At 36.6% G+C, this 21768-nt stretch overlaps 1 protein-coding gene across 1 annotated transcript in view; it reads right to left on the reverse strand.

Moving 5' to 3' along the window:
- LOC144196687 (adhesion G protein-coupled receptor D2) overlaps positions 1–21768 on the reverse strand; it is a 51967-nt gene that overhangs the window by 3655 nt on the left and 26544 nt on the right. Inside the window, exons 19-21 of the mRNA XM_077717067.1 lie at positions 20690–20743; positions 18171–18309; positions 8292–8374 (exon numbers count right to left, since the gene is read on the reverse strand). Coding sequence (XP_077573193.1) covers positions 8292–8374; positions 18171–18309; positions 20690–20743 — 276 coding nt within the window. The remainder of the gene's footprint in view (positions 1–8291; positions 8375–18170; positions 18310–20689; positions 20744–21768) is intronic.

The raw sequence follows: 21768 nt of genomic DNA on the forward strand, positions 1-21768 counted from the left end.
TAATTTTTAACTCATCCAGCAGTTATCTAATTTGACTAGCCAAATAAATATAAAGTGTATTTCTTCAACTCTTAAAATCTTCTAGTACTATAATTTCTGAGGTCAGAGTATGCTCTTTCATTCCAAAGTGAATGAACACACAAGGGGGACAAATCAGCAAAATGAACTGGAGATGTGTGATGGTCTCAGGACCCCTCCCATAAAACAGGAACATTTCAAGTCCCATAGGAACACCAGCAACCTTGATCTGTGTGACCTGCTGTTGGAGAGCAAAGTAATCAACACAGAGTTGGACAATCAGCCATAACATAAGACACACATGGCCCTTACCACTTCCATACATTTACAGTATCTACCAACTATGCCTAAAGAAAGGGATTAAGGTGTATTCATTGTTGTGCTTTTCAAGAATACCTAAAATAATAGTTAAATAAAAGTCCTCTATGACATTCAATGAACAGACTGAACTGCACCTTGTTTCTCAATTGATAGGTGATTTACAGCATCTGAAAATAAATGAAAAAAATGCTGCTGATGACAGTGTATAGTCAATGTGATTGGAAAATTGTTTCAAGATTTCAGTCAGTAGAGCACTCACAAAAGATCAAATCACAAACCATTATGAATTATGCCCTGAGCTGGTTCAATTTCAAGGGCTTTTTGAACTTAAATTAACATTAATCCTTGATAGTTTGAACAAGATTAGGTTACAATTATGTATGGCAAAAAAATGACGAATGCAATGTCATACAAGTCTGATCCTTGACCCTTAGATTGGCTAGACTTACTATTGCTATTAAAAATGTTACTAAGTTGTCATTCATATTGCTGTAAAGAGTTGGGGGCTCAACAAGTTTGATTTCTGATTTTTTTCTTGGTGCAAACATTTTGTTTATGCAACACTATGTTGCGCTCCACAATTTATTTATGCCAGAGTACATAACCTGTAAAATATGTGCGGTAAATTACATTCCAAAGATATGGTACGAACAAAAGATTTATCTTCAATTTTGTGTCAGTCATCTTCAGTGTCCATCCACTTATTGATGTATTTATGGTTGTTATTGAACAATGCATCTTGTGGTGGGATCAATTCAAAATATGTCTGAATGTTACTGCTTTCATCCTTTCCCTCTTCCATGGCTGCTTTGCCAACTGTTCACAGGCCCTCACATTCGAACAGCTGCTTCCAAATTCTGTATGATTATTTAGTCTGCCATACCTCTCAAGGGACAACAGCCCTTTCTGTGAAATATTGAGGATTCTAAAGAGGGAAGGTCCATTTCCGATGTCAGCTGTAAACACTGTAACATCACAGACTCAAGCATAGCTATGATAAACATGAGTTTGGACCACTGGGAGTATCAGGGAGTTACATCCCTCAAGCATATGTTTGGGCCAATCACTAGGACATCTACAGGTGCACAGCATCTTTAAGCGACCATGACTTTTGGTTTTAAAAATTAAGTCGAATTTTTTTGCTGTCTTGAGCATGCATAATTAAAAAAAAGGAAATTCAGATAGAAGAGCTTGTAACATTGCATTTTTTCTCCATCAATAAAAATATTGTTTTAAATGCCTTTAAAAGAAAAGGGCAGAAAGTCTAGGAAAAAAAGTGCTTTACAATGAACCTTGAGAGTATTTCAATCATTCCTCATTCATGCGTACGTGGAATATAAACAGTATCTTTTTTACAAATTACAATATATTATTATGATAGCAACCATGCACAAATGTTAAAAAAATCCACACGACTTTAAACAAGAAAATATCTTTGAAAAGAAGTAAATGAAGCCGAAGAAAAAAGAAAGAAAATCTCTTTGTCCACCTTAAAACCTGATGGACAGAGGAAGGAAAAATCAATTCACTGTTCTTATGCTAGCTGATGTTTGACAAGCCTTCTTAGTGGGAGTACAAGAAACCAACAAGCTATCTACAGATCCGATGTAGGGTGAGGGACATGAAGGAGGGGAAATAGAGGCTGCATGATACCAGTGTATAGACACTGAGGCACTGGACACTAGTCCAATCAATAACCGCCAAAGATGGATGAATTTGGAATGGCAGAGAGCAGGTACCTAAGACAGTCTTTATAGACTTGGGTAAAGCATCTCATCGCAAACCTGTCTAGGTCATAGCCAATTTGTGGGAATTTTAGAAGAGAAAAAAAGTGTTGGAATGGCAGATGGCTAAAATAATCATACCCCAAAAACTGCAATGATATACAACAGCAGATTCTGATATGGTATATTTATATAGGGGCAGTGTCACCCTCATTGTGAGTTAATGAATCAATTCCCACTGATGGCCGTATGATTGTGAGTGTGAATGCTCGTCTGTCTCTTTGTGTGCCTTACAGCTGACTGATGACCAGTTTAGGGAGTATTTTGCCTTTCGCCAGTTAGCTGGGATAGGCTTCAGCAACTGCGTGACCCATACGAGGGTATGCTGCACAGAAGAGGAAATAATGAATGAACACTGACAACCTGGACTGATTATGCTCATAAATAAGAAAATGCTTGCAGGAAGAGAGCTGTATCTTTCACTCTACATATAATTTATGATTGTGACAAAAGTGTGCAAAAGACGGCATGTCAAAAGTGCAATTATGATAAAAAAAACCTCCATCCATCCTAGTGAAGGGGAACCAAGATTCAACAGGACTAAGGAAACGAGAAGGAAATAGCAAAATTCAACTAAGAGATCAGACAGCTAAATCAATTGCGCTTAAAAGGGTGGTTTGGACTGAGCTGGGAGGAGGAAGAAGTTTAGGATGGAAAAGGAAGTAGGCCAAAACGGAAGTGATTTAATGTCCAAAAAGTCACTTGTTTTCTCTCTCGCTTTCCTGTTGTGCTCTGATAGTGACTTCCTCTCCCCAGTTGAGGTGGATGTGGGTGTCATCTGTCCATTCACATCACCCAATCCCACCCACCTAGAGCGCACTCTGCACGGAAATATCACTCTTCTAATGCACATCCCAACGAGGCATCCATCTGACAAGTTCCATTGTGTGTTAACTTGGAGAAATAGTTCATTTTTGGGACATTTTATCCAAATCTATGAACTTGTGAAATAAATAACTACATAAATGTTCAATCATGAGAGTTTGAAATACTAATATAGCAGTGATACAATGAAAGTTAAATGTTTTTATCTTAAATATATCAACCTGTCAAGTGTTTATAATATCATAATAATTTAGATTTCTATGTCATTGTAAAATGTAGTCTATATATTTTGGTTTTAACAACTGTAGTAATATAAACCCTTAATTTTATCACTAATAATATCACTTTTGGTGTGGGGTGACATATTTGCTGTCAGACTTTATTCTTTTTAATGGTGGTCCACTGTGTATATTTAGATGAATACTAGACATAACATGTATGTGCTTTTAACCAAACAAGTTAGCAGTTGCCTTAATATTTGACTTTGTTCAAGAGACATGAAAATAAAGCCATGGCAAAAGCAGGATGATCTCTTCCTGTCTGTTTTAAAATGTCTGTGACCAACTCCCTTCCTATTTAAAAAAAAAATGGGCACGCACACACTTGACCTACCAAACAACCTATTTTTCATACTGCGCATCTTTTGCACTTCTAGTGTAACCATGTCATTACCTCTATCCCCCACACACCCTAACATGCAATGACATACACACAACTACACGCACACACACAGATGGAGGAAGCTCTGACTGTGTCGGCCGAGGATGTGAAATGCAGTGATGGCACATTAACGACAGGTTCTGTGACAGCAGTATGCATCAGGCTCACTGAACAAAGCATAGCCAATTTTTAATTCATTGTGGATTGTTTAAGTGAAACAATGGCCATTAGCCCCAGTGGAGGTTAGAAGAGGGTGAGAAAGGTGAGCTTGTCAGTGGAAGTTTTCTGTTTTAAGCTGTGGCCTATCCCATGGGTTCTAAAATATTAGTACTGAGCAATATCCGCTGTTTTCAGGTAACTAACAATAAAAAGGAAAAACAAAGGACATTTGGAGTAGCAAATAATAGATTTGAGACAACCTACTGGACAAAAAACACAATACGACAGATTTAAAAATAATCTAAATTAACCAATTAATATTGAACAATTGCCACTATTTATATAATTGAATTATTACTTAAAATACATAGAGATGCACACATATATACTGTATACATATTTTAGTTAGATCACTCAGTGTTTGCCTTCTACTTTTGTGGGAAATGATGAGAAAATGATTATTGTGTTGTATTGTCTTAGATTGCCTTTTTCTTATTTGGAATTAATGTCAGGTAACACAATTGCTTCATAAACTACCTCCTCTCTGTCTACATATTACTAAATAAGGAGAAAAAATCATTAATTGAAAACCAACTGCAATCAATCTATCTTTCTAACCAAACATGTGTACTGTCTAGCACTATTTCGGATATTGGTGCACCATATTATTTCTAAATAGAAGTTCCACAGGGTGGTCTGTGGGCTCTGAGCAAACAAGCAAAATCTGAAAATGGTTCCCAAAGTCAGGAGCATAAAATTGTCTTGGAATATTGAGTGCAAATTCAGTCATTGATTATTTTTTCCCCATCGAATTTATGTTCAAAATAAATTTTATTAACTATGGAATTCTTTGTCATTCACTCGGTTGCACGGAAGGCTATCTTGGCCCAGCCTTGGCATTCCTCACAGCCCGTGTGATCTATGCTAATAGAGTCCACTCATGCAGCTCAGGTCCTCTTAATGAAAAACCCTTGCCTGGTGATCAGTGCTATTGATCAGGCTGAGCTACACCTTTAAGGAGGGCTAATTGATCAATTCCCACTGCATGCTATGGATTAATGGAACGTGACCATTCTTCTCCCACCATGCATGTGGATGTGAATGCATTTGTGAGGGCAAAAGACAGAGATCAACATTTTCTTTTTCTTGGATGGGATTTATGTACATAAAACCCCCCAAACCACAAATGTACATAGCACTAATCTTAAAATACTTAACATCTCATAGGATTTTCTTTAACTTTAAAGCTAATACATGTTTTATTTTCCTGCTGTGTGCTATGGTCACATTTCTTTAAAAAATAAGATATTATGTAAATTTGACATCTTATTCAAAAAGCAGTGTTTTGTAAAAAGAATTAAAAAAACATCAACTATGCATCATAATGTCAAATGTCTGATTGCAATGGGATCCATATTCTATTCTATTATGTCATTTATTGTATACCTACTATCAATTTATCATTTTGGAAAATAGCATGTGCATCACCAGCCCCAATGACAATGACACGAGACCCTTGCCAGGAAGCATATGAGGTACATGAGCCAAAACAGGAAATCTCCCAAATCCTCCTGACATATTTACACATTCATGCAACGCCCATTAAATAACTGAATGACTCGATGTACACTTGGGGATGGGTGCATGCGTGAGTGGTTGTCTGTGTATTTGTTTTTGTTTTTTTTTTAAGTGGGGGAATTCACCTGGGCTGTCATGGGCATGTGAACATGGGAAAATTGTGACAATTCAAAAGGTTGCACAGGTCAACTGGGTTTTATTTGGGTTACTGTTTGGATACATTGCAAGAGTCTATCTATTTTGTCATACAATCTGTGTCATTCTGATGAATGAATGAAGTGTATTATGTAGGGATATCTAAAAGGCCAATGCAAATGTTTTTTTTATTTACTAGGAAACAAGAAGCACATGACTTGATTTATGTTAAAACCTGAAAAAAGAAATGCCATGGCCCACAGTAAGAGCTACTCTTTGTATTTCTGATAAACCCGTTTTACTCTTCTGACCTTGCTTGGATTACTTATTTATTCATTTCTTATTTATTGACTATTTATTTATCTGTCTATTGCTATTTGTGCACTATGTGGTGAAAGGTTTAAATCTCATTATACTTGTATAATGACAATAAAAGCATTGAAATCAATTCAATTCAATGAGTCACTGTATATATCTTAAGTGCACGCTACAGCGGGTCTGCTTGTGGACAATAAATACTGACTTGTATTGCCTTTAACTGCAAGGCAAAACCCTCAAAAGGTAAAATCCACACAATGCAGCATATAGCACTTCTAACCTGTAATATTTATTTAACCTTGACTAAATAACCTGCCTGTTCTACTAACCTCCCTTCCTTTGCCTGATTCACACATTTTTGGGACCATACTTACATCCAATAACCTCTGGTGTGAACTTAATTGTGTATGCTCAAGTATTGAGTTTCAGGCCACGGCTTGATGCCATAAAGCTCAAAGAGAAACAGACGCTGTGAACTTGACAATGAGTGAAAAGGAGATAGAGTGGAAGAGAAAGCGAGAGACAAGGACCACCCAACATCTGAGAAGAAAAAACAAAGCTGGATGGAGAGTAAAGTCGCCTTCAATCATTTTGGAGGCAGGGCAGTCTGACGTTGGTACAAGGCAATTGTTCCGCAGGAAAAGAAAACCAAATCTTTAATGACGTCAGATGTTGAACTGACATTGAAAAAAAAAATACCTTGCAATATTTCAACCTATTTAAGATTCTTTTTGTTTAGTGCAACCGTGCCTGCCTGCTGATAATGCATTTCTGTTGTTGTTAAACCATTAAAATAAAATAAAAACCCTGATTATATTTCGTGATAATAAGTGAATGATCATTCATCATTATTTGAGAACTACTTTTTGCAACAATAACAATCTTCCATAACTAGCACATATGAATTACTGAAGACAATTATTATTCACCTCTTTCAAAGGTATTCGATGGTAAACTCAAAACTATGAACAGAATGCAATTGCAGTATGTATACTGAACACTACAGTAGTATAAGTGAATAGATAATCTAGTACTTACATTGGTCACTAGGGGGACATGTAGACAAACGCCATGAAAAAGAGGGTGTGCTTAAATGCATAATAACTGAGCTTGAAAGATGATCATGAGAGGGTTGTGCTGAATTTATAAAATAGTTGATGCTTTTTTTTTAACCCTATCCTCATAGATGACAGATTTACAGATATTGATTTGTAGTGTTAATATATAAAAGCACATTATTCAGTAAATTAGATTTAAAATAATTGTCTCCTTTTGAGAATATTTTCCCTTATAAGTGTTAAGGTCATCAAGTAGTTTTCTTCACACCACTGTGGAGATATAAGAGACTATTTCCAGCAGATTAGTTTGAATTCAGCAAAACTAGAGGGTTTTCCAGCATGAACCACATTTTTAATCATTGCAATCTGATTCATATCCAGAATATGACAAGGCCACTCCAAAACTTAACCCTAGCTCTGAGTTAATTCATTATAATGTATTGACTTTTTCTTTTTTTTAACTTTTTTCAAATTTATTTAAAAGCCATTTCAGAACTTGAATGCTCCTTGTGAAGAAGGAAAAGGTGCCTTGCGTGGAGGATGAGCCGAATTCAGTATTTCTTTTTTTTTCTTTCACCTCTCAGCTTTATTGCCTTGGAACACCACCACGGATGTACTTTTTGTTTGCCCAGTCTTATCTTTCTTATTGCTGAGTCAGGAACACTAACTTTAATGGAGGCAAAAAGGCCTGCAGGTTCCTTAAGGGAAGTGATATCCTCGTTTGTTTTGTCATCTCCTGGATCAAACGTCGCTGTTCTTTATCATTAATTATTGTAGACTTGCCAATTTTAGGAAAGTTCATCATTGCATTTTCAATAATAGCCTAGACTTTCAACATGGTTGAATTAAGTCAAAGAGCTTTAAAAATGGCTTTGTAACTCTTTCTAAACTGACAGTTGTCAGATCTCGGTTGAGTTTCTGGAAATAGTGGCAGTTGCTTGTACATTTTAAAGATATTTTGGCTTCATTTTGTCAGTTTATATATAAGTAACTTCTTTATTTAACAGATCTATCTGCAGGGAATCAGACATGGGTGTATGTGATCAGTGAAAAATAACTGCTTTCCACAAAATGTCATTAGCCATGTAATTTCCTCCCTCAAATAATTTAAAAATGATACCACTTTTTCTAGACTGTCAGACTGCTTTGATTATTTTTCCTTAATTAATAAAATCTTAATTTAAAAACTGCATGGTTACTAGTAGATATGTCTTTTTTGTTTCATGATCTTAAACATTAAAGATTCGAAACAATGGAGAAAAAAAAGAGAATGAGGAAATATTTTTTTCATGGGATTGCCCTGATTTGCATTAGAATATATTTTATTTTTGGTTTAGTCCAGATAGAACTGTTAACCACCCTATTAACACAAAGACTCAAAAGTTATATTTGAAAGTGACAATATTATGCCACATTAAGGAAGAAAGTTACTTACCTGTGTACACAGATAAGTAGTGCCTGTGGAATTGTTGGAGGATGAAGTAGACTCCCTTGAAACAGCCGGATTGGATCGCTGAACTGCATACAAACAATTTTATTGTTAGTCAATTTTCTCTGACCAGCGTCACCTCAGCATACTTTCAAGAACAACAAAAAAAAACAAAAGTTTTTCAACTGAATTGATACATTCTAGTTCTATAGCATAAAAAAATGATGAGTAATTAATGAAATTCCCAATTTAAGTATTTTTATGCATCCACTTACATTCTTCAAATTCGCTAATCACAAGACAAAACAGAAGCTAATGAGAGAATTAAATGAGTAAGTGAAAAAATGTCATTAGCCCATTAGAGTAGATGTGATAATCCTAGATAAGGATGACTAATGAGACCATGTGCATCAATTTGTCCTAGTGATTCATTTTTCAAGCAAACAGATGATGCTCTTAATTTGGGATTCACACACTGACTGAGTATTGAAAGCCTACGAACTAGTGCGCAGAATCAATAAAAAAAAAAGGAATCTCAATGGTTAGACAAAGAAAATCACAAGCCAAAAAAATCGTATTTGAGCAGTAAGCGGTCTGAATGGTGCGTAGAACCAAAGCCCCTCTCGTCACTCCACAACGATTAGTTGCTAACTCCAAGGTTCTTATACATTGTCTCTTTAAAACCATTTTTGTTGTTCATTATTATTTTTTGTCAAAGGCGAAATTGGTTTCAGAAAAGAACTAAAAAGTGAATGTTTTTCATTTATCTAGCAAAAGACAATTATTTACTTTTACAATCAGTTTATCTGGCAATGTCAAAATTTAAATAATGCCAACAGATTTACAGACTCTGCATAGGAAAAGGTATATCACTACCATGGACCCGTCCACCCAATTTGTCTGAACTGCCTCTGTCGCCTGTCATGTCTGCTCTCAAACAGGCTCTCTGTGTCGGGATTAATCTCTTTGGCCGATGGTTGATCTGAAGACGTATCAGGCGACATCAGCTACTACCAAAAGTAATTTCACTGTGTCATTGAATGACAACCCCGCCCACAAACCAAAATACTTGAAAATATCTTCATTGAATCGCTTCTCATTTAGGTACATATAAGATGTCAGCAACTGAAGGGAAACGGAATAAGTCAGCACATTGGAGGAGTTCATTATTCCTGAGTATCAGAGCTGCTCTTCAGGAAAGTACAAGTTAGTAAGTGAGAATAGCAGGGAAGTCTAGGGTGACGGGAAGAAAGAGGCCAGAAGGGGAAGGGGCTATGGTTGTGTGGTTACTGGTTATTAGCCAAATTTTCATTATGCGCTGCAGTTTTGGCTAAAAGCCATTCAGTGCAAATCAGTCACAGTATTGTTGGCCTAACACCTTGATGTGTTGCTTTTGATAGTCTGCTAATTATAATCAAACTAAACACAGACATCATAGTCACACTTGGAATGGCCATTTTGTAGCCAAAACACAAGAGGGTTTCTTCAACAACAAAAGCTGGTAGTCAAACATGTACATCCAATTCAGAAACAGATAGATCCTGTTGGCGTCTGGCATGAAGCCTGATCACTGCTGTGCGTTTGGGACCATCTGTCCGTCTATTGTGTTACTCTTTGGAAGACCATAGAGTGACAGCTGATATGTGTCCTATGAAGACCCCAGCCAGACTATGTTTTTCTTTCCATGTCATCCATGTCTTCCTTCTGTCAGATTTTTGTTTCCTTTCATTTTTCTCAGCCTTAAAAATCCTAATCATTGAGTATTTGAGGGGATTCCAAGAGTTAAAGAATGTAGCGAAACTAAAACCAACCAAAAAAATAAGTTGCATTAAAGCAGTGTAATAGCAGTCTAAATTAACCTGAGTGTATGACATAGATTTAGCAGGGGAAATTCCCAAATCAGTGGCTGCACCCTTCCTAGCCATCTTCTCTATTGGAAGAGGACACTGCTGAATATGAATGACGAAGGATCCTCCCCCAGGAGGATCATTTTCGGACAGTCAAGCGTTTGGCATATTTCTTGATTGCAGCAAAAATATATAAGGTTGCTTTTCAATCGTTTGAGGGGTACGCTGGAGTTAAGAGGTGGGAGGTGAAAGCTTGGTTCAGGAAGTTTTCACTCCTTTTTTCCTCGTGTGCCCCTGGCCTCTCCGACTTCAAGTCAGTGGCTGAAAGAAGCCAGACGGAGGCAAGATAATCACCACCTAATAAGAGGTTATATTGAAAGCAGCTTGGTGGTTAAAAACTACATGTTGAAGAAGGGTATGTTCATAGACAGATGCCCTAAGCGGGGAAAAAAGAAATATAAACTTCAAATAACATACCCACAAAGTTGGGGCAAGCGTAATTATGGTGTATGATAACATATTAAAAAAAAGGAAAAAAAAGAATAGACAATGTGAAGCAGTCTATTCATTAAAATCAAACCGGCAGTGTTTTTAAACAAAAATGTCTTTAAAATGAAACAGTACGGTCCACACAGCAGCCCCTAAAGGTCTGGACAACCCCTCCCCAAATAGCTCAAAAACATCAATTTCCCTGCTCCTTATAAAATCGGCGCAATCTATATTTGTTTGTTTTTTTTTCTTTTGAGTGACTATAAGGCCTCACAGCTGCAGCCTCTCACTGATCGTGCTCGGCCGGTGGAAGGCAATAGGTTTAGCAGACGAGGAGACGAAGTAGATTTATGGCAAGGGAGGTGACCTCTGGGGCCGTAACACGGTGATGGGTGAGTGGCTCTCAACGGTAAGCTACTGGCACTTGACAAAGTGCCCGAAGCAGAATGAATTTACTTCTCTTTTCCTCAATCATCAAGCAACCACTGCCCTGACCCCCATCCTGACTGCTATAACAAGATCTCCCATCTCACAAGGGTCTGAAAAATTTACTGTCACATCTACTTTTCAATGAGCTCAAGCGAACACGTCTTTCACCTTCAACGGAGCAAGCACCAGGGTGGAGGCGGATTAAGCTACCCCTGTGCATGTATGTGGTCTTTTAATATTTGTGTGCACACATATGTGAGTGTAAAAATAGACTACACTTAGACAAAAAGATGAATACACTTATATAATCCACAAATTAATCCAGTAAAAACAAAATGGTCAAAAATAATAATATTCTGCAGACAAATGTTTCTCTTAAAGTCACAAAATGTTTCTGCGACATTATATTTTTTTCCACCGTGGAATTATTTTATATAGCTATAAAACATTGTTTCTGGCCCTTTGCTAATACAAATGTTTTCAGTCATGAACTTGACCCTGTAGTTTTTCACCCTCCCTCCCAACCTCTCCCATTTCCATCCTCCATGCCATACACCCAAGTTCAGCTGACATTGGTGTAGAAAATTTTCTTTCTGAAAATATTCTCACAACTTCTCTTGGACTTGCACACGTCATCACCAGCTGATTAAAAAAATGGCACTCGTAGTATGCCTGGTCATACATGTTTTGCCCATTTTTATAATGAGGTAGATGGAAAACTCCATGAATGAGAACCTCAAGCATACGACATTTAAAGGTAATAGATTTTAACCTCTAAAATGACATTCTCTCAGGCCACCCAAATTACATAAAAACAGGTTATTTTGATTAAAAACGCCCTAATTATTTCATCATTACTTTCATTACATTCATTGACTGCTTATTCTGAATGAATCCAACTATGACACCCCGAATTGGTTGCCAGGCAGTTGCAGGGCACAGGGAGACTGACAATCTTAATTAATAAAAATAAAATAAAGTCAACAAAAAAAATTAAATTAATTCCTGGTTCTAAAATTTATTGGCAATTGGTCCAGGGTGGGTTTTACCACTGTGGTCAGTAAATACATGTACATTAAAATAGGGTTAAAATAATCTTTAAAAAATAGTCAGGAATTGTTGGCATTTTCTGAGGTATACACTCTTTAACAAAGTCAAGTTAATTACTGTCCTATTGTCACTATGGCTTAAAATTCCAAATAGTGATGCTGATCCAGTAGTAGTGGTTCGGCAAACATCGTTTTTCTTTTAACTTTCAATTCTCCTAAGCATCCGAGCTTCACAGCCCCTAGGGCTATTGCCTTTCTCAATCTGTCCCTGGAGGGACAGGAGTTATGGTCCCTGTCGATTGAGGAGAAAGGGATGTTATTCCCCTGTCACCTACTGGCCATGCCGCCATCCTCTCTGCCCTGATCTACAACCCGATTCACCCCTCTTTACCCCCTCTTTCTCTTCACCACTTTGGCTCATTGGGAACTGCCAGCATGTCGTTGACATGGGCTGTTGGGATGCATATGATAGAAAACAGTTCTGAAGAATGGATTATGGTTTTGTGGTATTGTTGGTAGCCGCAATATAGTTGCAAAGCTTTAATACTGAGGTGGTCAGGAATTATGTCTTTATGAGTACTCTTAATTAAAAAATGTCCGCTCGTTACAACTCTTAGTTGGGTGATTTTTTTTTAATGCCATAAATCATTAAGTCGTAATCTATCTCTAAACAACAATATTGAAGGGGCCACTTCCATTTCCGGGATTTCTCAGAATCTTTATCTAGTCGGTGCTTTGGGGTTCCCGCTCAATACCCCAAATATGCAATTTATAAGTAATATATAAGAGTAGAGGGAAACATGGCATCATTCATAGTGGCACCCTAAACCGTACTTCAAATGGGACTCTATGAATGCTATCAACCTAATGACATCAACCGCACTCTTCTACATTTATACAGTCTATGCTGGGACCCGGATCTGGGTTTCTGCCGCTTTCTGCCTGTAAGCGTGACATCTAAGAAATGAATTAATGAACTGCAGCCAATAGGAGTGCATATATCAGCCAGTAGTATGAGTTTGATTAATTTAAGGGACAATACATATTAAGGAACATATACATATTATAAATATGTAACATTATAGCCGAAGGCCAATTTCCAGCTTTAGTCCCTTGTGCAGGTTGATGTAAAAAAAGATTAAAAACACAAGATAAAATCAATAAAGCAATAGTAGGAAGAAGAAAAAAGAAAGAATATTTTGAATAACTACACTGCCAAGAAAACATATTTACTTTTGACCTTAACAATAACCAATAACCTTTGTCGCATCTAAAATTGACCCTTCATTTCCAAAATTTTTGAAAAATTGTTTTTTGTCCACCTTCATTCGAAGTTCAGTGCGTCTTATGGATTTTTACAGGCTGCTCTTAGTGTAAAAAATCATGATGTAATGTGGATATCTGCATCTTCTAAACAGTTTTGTATTAAGTACAGTATATATAGCTAAAAAAGGATAAACAGATAATTGTACTTTTCTCTTTGAGAAAAAGGTACTTAGAGTAAAGTAGTAGCTCAGTCAGGAGATTTTCTTTTTTAATCTTGGGCTATGGTAAAAGAATAAATAATAAATGTTAAGAGTGACATCAATATATTTGACACCTGCTTAAGAGATGACTTCCAGGCCTCAGAGAGCTCAGATCCATTTCTGTAATAGCCCCAGCTCAACATCCTTTAGACCCTATTCTGAGTTTTGGGGTCTTTCTGGTTAAAGCAATAAATAAATGACCACATAAATACTGTAGATGAATATCCCAAGAATGGAAGCCGGTGTAGCTCGGTCATCCATCATCCATCCTATTACTACGCACTCAGCGGCAACTGCAGTATGTATAATGGAGTCAACCTCTGTAAGCAGATACAAATTCAGTACGATCCTAACATCAATTTGTTATAGCTGACAATGCCACAGCTTATGCTTTGTTGTTATTCTGAATTATGAATAGATTCTCCTTTCAAGACATTGGTCAGCACGTGACAGTGCAGCATTTTGCATAAAATAAATATCATTTACACTTTACTGTAGCTGGGGAAATAAATATGCAAAATCATTTTCCCTGTTAGCCACTCTAGAAAACACTAAAGAAGCTCTTTTTTTGTCTCACCAAGTATGATAAATTTCAAATATTCGAGCATGCTGTGGCCACACATGATGGATTTCTCAAAAAATATTTTTGGTGAGGGTTCTTTTGGCATGATGCATGTTACATAGAAATCAGAGATTGTCAATGGTGGCACACGATATGAAACACGTATAAAAGTAGTGATAAGAAATGTATCCAATAATAATTTGGTTGACCAGCGTCCGGGGTCATAGACTAAAGCCGCCCGCAATTGTTAATTTGAATATACTCAGAAGAGGTAACGTACAAAAGCCGAATTTGAATGTTAAAATATGAATACAATAATTTCAATATAAACCAATAGTAACACCAACTCATTTTAAACTATTCCAACACAACCAGAACAATTTAATTTGCTAAAGTTAAGGTCACGCATAGCATCTAAGATGGCAGAGCATTATCATTTTGATCATAATCTTGGTTGTTAAAAATGAGCAAAAGTAAAACAGTATATTAAAGCATATGTCCCCTCATCAAACACTACTTTATCTATGTTTATAGTTGTACATATAAACCAGAATAGACATTAAATTTATAATTTCAACTTTCTTCAGACACACTGTTTGAAAATATTAAAACTTGACATTGTCATCATGGCGCAGCACTTATCATGGCTATCCCGGAGGGCACTTGCACATGAGGAAATGGTACCCAGATGATACTGTCATTACACAACTGTGTTAGAACATGCGATCCTGTTGCATGTCAATGTATTGGGCTTAACTATGCATGACATGTTTAGCTGTGTCCAAGTAGGTTACATAGGCAAAGAGACCCAAATATACTATACTAGATAGGCTTGCAAATAATTGATTTAACATGTAAAAATCCACAAAAGATTACTGCAATTGACCGCGATGCATTTTCAAAGAAGGCCCGAAATCTGACATCCATAAACTACATTAGAAATGATAGCTAGAAAAAAACTACTTTAAACGTTTATGCGAACGAAATATTTCTTTTTCCTATTTTTCCAGCAGGTTTAAAGTGAAATTATCACTATTAAAAATATATAGTTAAAAGTAAAAGAACTCCCAATTGTACATTTATTGTGTTGAGATTTGCAGAGCACAGAGAATTTAACAGCAAAAATTACTGAACCTGAAAAAACAGATTACTGTCACAACTCAAAATGGAAAAGCATGATTCCGTCAGTATGATCAGCGAAAGGCAAGTGTTTCTTCATTTTTCACGATTGCAAGGATATAATGATGATTAAGGCAAAAATTATCTACAGCATAAGCAAAAGCACATGTATTCATTTGGACTCAAACTAATTGTATTTTACAGTGTTTGCCAGTATTTATTGCTCCGGCACTCATTTTACATGGCGCACTATGAAACTAAATAATAAATACTGATATAATTTTGAGCTATGCAGTTTGAAAACGCCATGACTTATTTTGTTGTATAGAGTGCCGGAAGTCTGTGTATACTATACACAGACTAATTGTAGTGCTTTGTTTTTGTTTTGCTTGCTTCTGAGCCACTGACATGGGTAGATAAAGGCATTTACAAAAAACTCATGCACACAAGTACCACAGCATTTTGGCTGGGGTTTAAATAATATATTTTTTTAAAAAGGTACATGGAAATTATGCCATTTCTTTTTCAAGCCATGATATAACTACTTAGTCTTTGCTCACCAAGATAGAGGCTTTAACAAAGCAAGAGAATGAAGTGCTCACACCATGACCCGACATGTTATCCTTTTTAAAAAGACTCGCAACCTTCAACTTCGCCATTGTGCGGGGCCATCTCATCAAGAATGCAACACTCATGCACATAGACAAACACTCACATAACCTTTACCCTTTCAATTCAATTCCCCCATCACTTCCACCTACTCTTCAACCCTTAGTACTTCTGTTCTGTGTCTTTTTAGTGCTTTATATGCAGTATGCAAATACCAAACTGAAAAATTAAAGGAGGATAATACGACAGAAATAATAGCATAAATGTTATTAAGAAGAGGTAGACCTTGTACGCAGATAAAGATGACAAAATCATTCAGACCCAAACTGTATGTTCTGATTGATATCTGTATAAAACCCCATGGGAAAAAAGGCTGCACAAATCATTGTACGACAAGTACTATAACATTTAACACTTTGATTCTCTGGGGCGTTATTACATTTACACAATATAGATATTCTCATGTATGTTACTAATTAAATTCTAACTGTGTGTTTGTAATACATGTACTGCCAATTAAACAATTACAGTATAGTTTGTAAAATACACCATTCAAGATCCGATATCAAACATGCACTCAAATTGTGTTTAATCTTCCTGTAATACAATAAATATATTGAGTAATATCATAATTACTTGTAATTCATTGATTAAATGCTTTAGGTTGCCGCAAGCCTTCTTCTATCAGTCTGTCCTTGCTACATTTAATATAAGGCAAATCTGTACAGTACACTATGTCTGAGTGCTTGGCCATAAAGTCAGTCAATCATGCACACACAATTTGCATGTGGTAACATTGAGACGGGAGTAGATTGAAGTAGCAAATGGTCTGAATAATCTTATCTGCCAAACATTTATTTTAGTGATTGCGTAATATTAAACACATTATTTGTGATCCAGGGCCTCATTTGTCTGGTTACAGCATGGCCTCATTCGCATAAATGTGACACAGGCAGTGACACTAACGACTGTGCACTGAGTAAGCGAGGCATTAAGAATGTGGAGGATCATGCAAATCACCTGCAAAAGAAAGGTTGTGTATTGCAGAATGAAGGCTACATGGAGCAGTACATATAGCCCATGTAAATGCTATTATGTCTAATATTAATGTCCCTGATACATGTGATTGGTGAAAATTAATATTATCACACATAATTAGCTGGACTAATTTGAGAAGGGGCGTGGACTAATTTGAAAAGGGGCGTGGACATGCTTCATCTTTGTAAATGATTGCACTCACTGGATTATAAGGCGCACCTTCAATGAATGGCTCAAAAATTAAACTATATAAAGGTGCACCAAATTGTAAATCACAGTAGTAGTGGTGGTATATTATTAGTTTACTCATTCATTTATTTTCCATACCACTTATACTCAAGCATTCGTCTACCATGGGCACCAAGTAGAGATCGCCATGAATTGGTGACCAGCCAATTGGGTGTATTTGTGTGTATTTCAGATAGTTATCTACAATTTTGAAACCATAGTATTTTTGATTTGTCATTGATTCAACCTCTTCTTTAAATGTACATGCTTGAAATTAGGAATTAACAATTCTTGCACAATAAAGTATTTTCTTAAGATACCTTGGCCAGGGAGATTGATGTCAGAGTGTCTGGTTAGTGTTACAGTGAACCGGATATTTCTGATGTCTGATTTCTTTCAACAGATACACAGGGCCTTGCACTAATGTATCACAGATAAACCAGCTGCTGAAGAGTGGAGGAAATTGCTTGTATTTAAAAGTTCTTCTGGTTACTGTTGTATTTCTGAAATACAGACACTGGCAAATAGTAGATGTGTGTGTATATTTCCATGCACTTCTTCGCAGGCCCGGAAGTGACTGACAGTCAACAAACACAAAGAGAAAGTTGATTATTCGGCCTTTTTGAGTTGAGTCAATGTAAACAACAACTTCACCCATACAAACAAAAATGTTAGAATTTTTTAGAATGAACAAAAGAGATGTTTATCAGACATTTAATTTGGAAATGTCAATTTAGAAAAAATCCACCTGGTGAACCATTTTTACCTTTTACCTAGTAATTTCCCAGTGTGACTTCCGATTCAATTTGCTATGCGGGTTGACATATACACGCTTTACTTATTGCAAATTTACTTGTAAGGATTTTTTTATAACATTTTTAAGCTACTTATAATTAAAACTTTAAATTTTTGCCACCGTAAATCTCTAGACTGTAATAAGAAAATGTAAATCTCGGTGTGGTGTGTATTTTATTACTTTAACAACTTACTTGTGGTAGACTCTTCCCCCTTCTTCTGGCCTTGGGTGTTGAACTTATGAAAAGTGATTGCCTCATCCTGGTTAGAGGTTGGTAAACTCACAGGCTGTGAGCTAGTTCCTGAGCTAGATGGCCGGGAACTGGCGCAGTTCTATAAACAAAAGAAGTGTCACGTGAGCATAAAATTATAGGATCAGTTTCATTTAAAGATGTTATAATATTTTTTTAATGAAAACAGACATTTATTGCCCTCTATGTTGCATTTTATTAACAGTTAATTAAATTAATACTCATAATACTTTAACGCAAAAAAGTTGATCTTTTGCAAATGAGGTAGTTGTGAATGCTGCATCCAATAATAATGTGAAAATGTACTTCATATGGCCACATGCCCCTCTATTCTGGTATTATATGCAATATGCAGACTTCAGGGTGTGCAAGGGCAAGATTTAGTAATGTTATACTTCTAATAACAAATGTAACAGAAACACTCTTCTTTCTGACATGTAAGTCTGATTTTGTAATGAAGTTTAATCAGTTAGGGTGTGAAGCCAAGTGAGCTCAGTTACCACCCTGTGATTTAAATGCAAGACTAATTGGATGTCTATCTGTGCTTCGTACAACAATGAGCTGATGGATAGTTTACTCATGTAGTTAGTTGATGTAAACCCTAGCATTGGATGTGCTTTCCGTACATGGATACAGGGAAGAATAGTATTTTGCATTTAATTGACAATATGTCAGCTGGGTCACGGGATTTGAGGTAAAAGTGTGGTGAATGGTTTGGCTTTTTTTAATATGAGGCCAGAAACTGGCAGCTTTATTTCTAAAAGCAATTTGGCTCTGTACGTAGAGGAGGAAGGTCAGTGTAGGTCAGCAATTGAGATCAAACAGGCAAGTGACATTGGTCAAAGTGGCTGTGTGTTCATGTTCGCATTTAAAATCTAAATCCCAAGGGAAGAGGGCAAACTATGCGCTAGTCATGTGAAAGGTCTAGATTACAAAAGGGGGGATGAAGTGGATTATTTGGATTTATTAGTGAAAAAAAAGAAAAATCTGAATTAAACACTACAAATTCAAAATTTTGACCTGTCAGCTGTTTTATAGACAGGGAATTGTATTTAGGCATCTTGATATATACTATGATATATACAGATATGAATATTTCTTCAATTATCATTAAATCAATGATATCAATCAATTGTACATGATTTTATGAGGCTAATCCCTTAATCATTACAAATATAACAAACTCTACCACATACCCCACAACACTCCTTTTAGACAGTAAGCTTCTTTATCTCTCCCATGCGGGGCACAATACCCAATTCTGTGTTTTACAACAAGGGGATATATGGGGCCATGTGCGGTCATCTAGAGCAAAATGTCTCCTATGCAACCAAAGGACAGGTGGATACGGTATTTCAGAGGATTTATGACACAAAACAGCATTAGCTAAAAACCGTCAGGTGGCAGCGATGTCTAAAAAATGCATTCTAGTAGCGTAACCCAGCGAGATTGGAAAACCACCACCTCAGAAGCAAGCAGTAAAAATGACAGTAGATGCTGAGGGGGGGCCTCACTGATGCCGTGAGCAGCCAATATATCAAGCTCCACCAATGGATATGGGCCCCAGTAGCCCCCAATCCAACCCCACAAACTCATCTGATCTATTTATTTATTTAATTTGTTCACATTCTTACAGTGTCAATCTTCGAGGTGGTGGGGGCGTCAAAAGAAGTGGAGGGGCACATGATATTTGGAAAATCAATCTGCACTTTGTAATGGTTTCATTCCTTTTGCAATGACCTGATGGGTGCAAGGTGGGGAATATTGGTTGAGGTATCTGCGGGTCAGGGCACGGTGGGAGGGAAAGGACACAGAGTTGGTGGCTATAAAGCCTTCACTCACATAAGCTAGGAAGTAGAGTAAACTTAATTTCATCACTAATAAGGTGGAAATCACAATGTGTGTGTGTGTGTGTGTGTGATGGTGGGTAAAAGGAGGGTGCAATGTTGAGAACCCAGTATTGCAAATGTTCATAATGGTCTGAAATGGGCTTTGCTGAGGCTGAGACACACACGCACATGCGGTACCATCGCAACAACATCCCACGAGGTATAAATACTGGTTTGACACTTTAATGTCAGGGGACAGCTTGTCCTGGATTAGAAACTTGTAACCCAGCACAGAGGTTGACATTGCTGGGATGAAGGGGCCGCAATGGACAGCGTGAAGCGGGGGAAAAAGGGGAGTGCTATTATAGAGTGTGTGTGTTTGATGTATAAGGGCATCTAACATGGACTGTCGTCTAGTAAGAGGATAGTAGATGTAAGAGGTTGTTTGTGGCCAGCCCTCATCGGCATTGTTGAAGTGTGGATTTTGTTTCCCCTACAAAAAGAAAATTGGAAAATTGAGTTTGTGTGTGTATGAGTGCATGGACTGAGTGTGTGTGCTGGGAAGTGTGTAAGTGCAAATGCACGTACGTGCTTGTGAATTACATACAGACATAATGAAAAAGGATAACATACTGAAAAATTAAGCGCCTTCCTCCTTTCTTTAATCCTGTTGACTGTAGTCCGAACCTAAAAAAAAAACAAGAAATACTTTAAAAATATTATGTATGCATGACATAAAAAGTGTGTTAAAGCATACATTTTAGGCAAAACAAAAGCATTTTTAAAACATGCAGACATTTGTGGAGGATGAAAGAAAATAGTTGAAAAAAAAAAGAAGTGTGTGAGTGAAGCCAAATGAGTAAAAGTGCTCTAGTGTGTCCTGGTGGCTAATGGGACTTGAAAGTGACACATAGAGATGGCAAACTAAGAAGAGGACTTCAAGATATCATCTGTCAACACAGAGCAGTGAGACCAACAAATGGAGCTATTGAAGGGAAAGGGACTGCCCTTGCAGAACAGATTACATTTTTATACTCCAGATGAAAACAGATCACGTACCAAAGAAAACGGATTATTCTTCAACATTTCCGAATAAAGCGCAAGAGGTGACACCAGATTTAATTTGTAATCTTGTTTACAAATTGTTTGGATGAATAACTACTTAATATAAATACAAATATTATATTTACAAATGAACCATTTGTACTATAATTCACCTGATAGTGTTTACTAAAAAATATATTTTAAATATTAATAAATATTTAGTTATTCGCTAGTATTCTCATTCATTCAGTCAACTCTTTTTATTTGAAATAATTCACACTTCATCCATTTGAAGATTTTACACAGCCTGGATTGGTTGCCAGAAAATCGATTGCAGGGCAAAAGAAGTCTCACACTCATACCTAAGAACAATTTAGAGGGTTCAACCAATCTACCATGCATGTTTTTGTGTTGTAGGAGGAAATCCGTGTACCACAAGAAACCCCAAGCAGGCAAAGAGAGAACATGCAAACTCCACACAGGAAGGTTATTTTTTCCCCCCGTTTCATTGGGAATTCTTTGGCAAGTGTGACTAATACTCAGGTGTAAATAATATTTCGAAAATTACAATACATACACACACACACACACACACATGTATTATATATATATATATATATATATATATATATATATATATATATATATATATATATATATATATATAT

Source organism: Stigmatopora nigra, chromosome 5 (genome assembly GCF_051989575.1).
Source record: "Stigmatopora nigra isolate UIUO_SnigA chromosome 5, RoL_Snig_1.1, whole genome shotgun sequence".
Taxonomy (NCBI): domain Eukaryota; kingdom Metazoa; phylum Chordata; class Actinopteri; order Syngnathiformes; family Syngnathidae; genus Stigmatopora; species Stigmatopora nigra.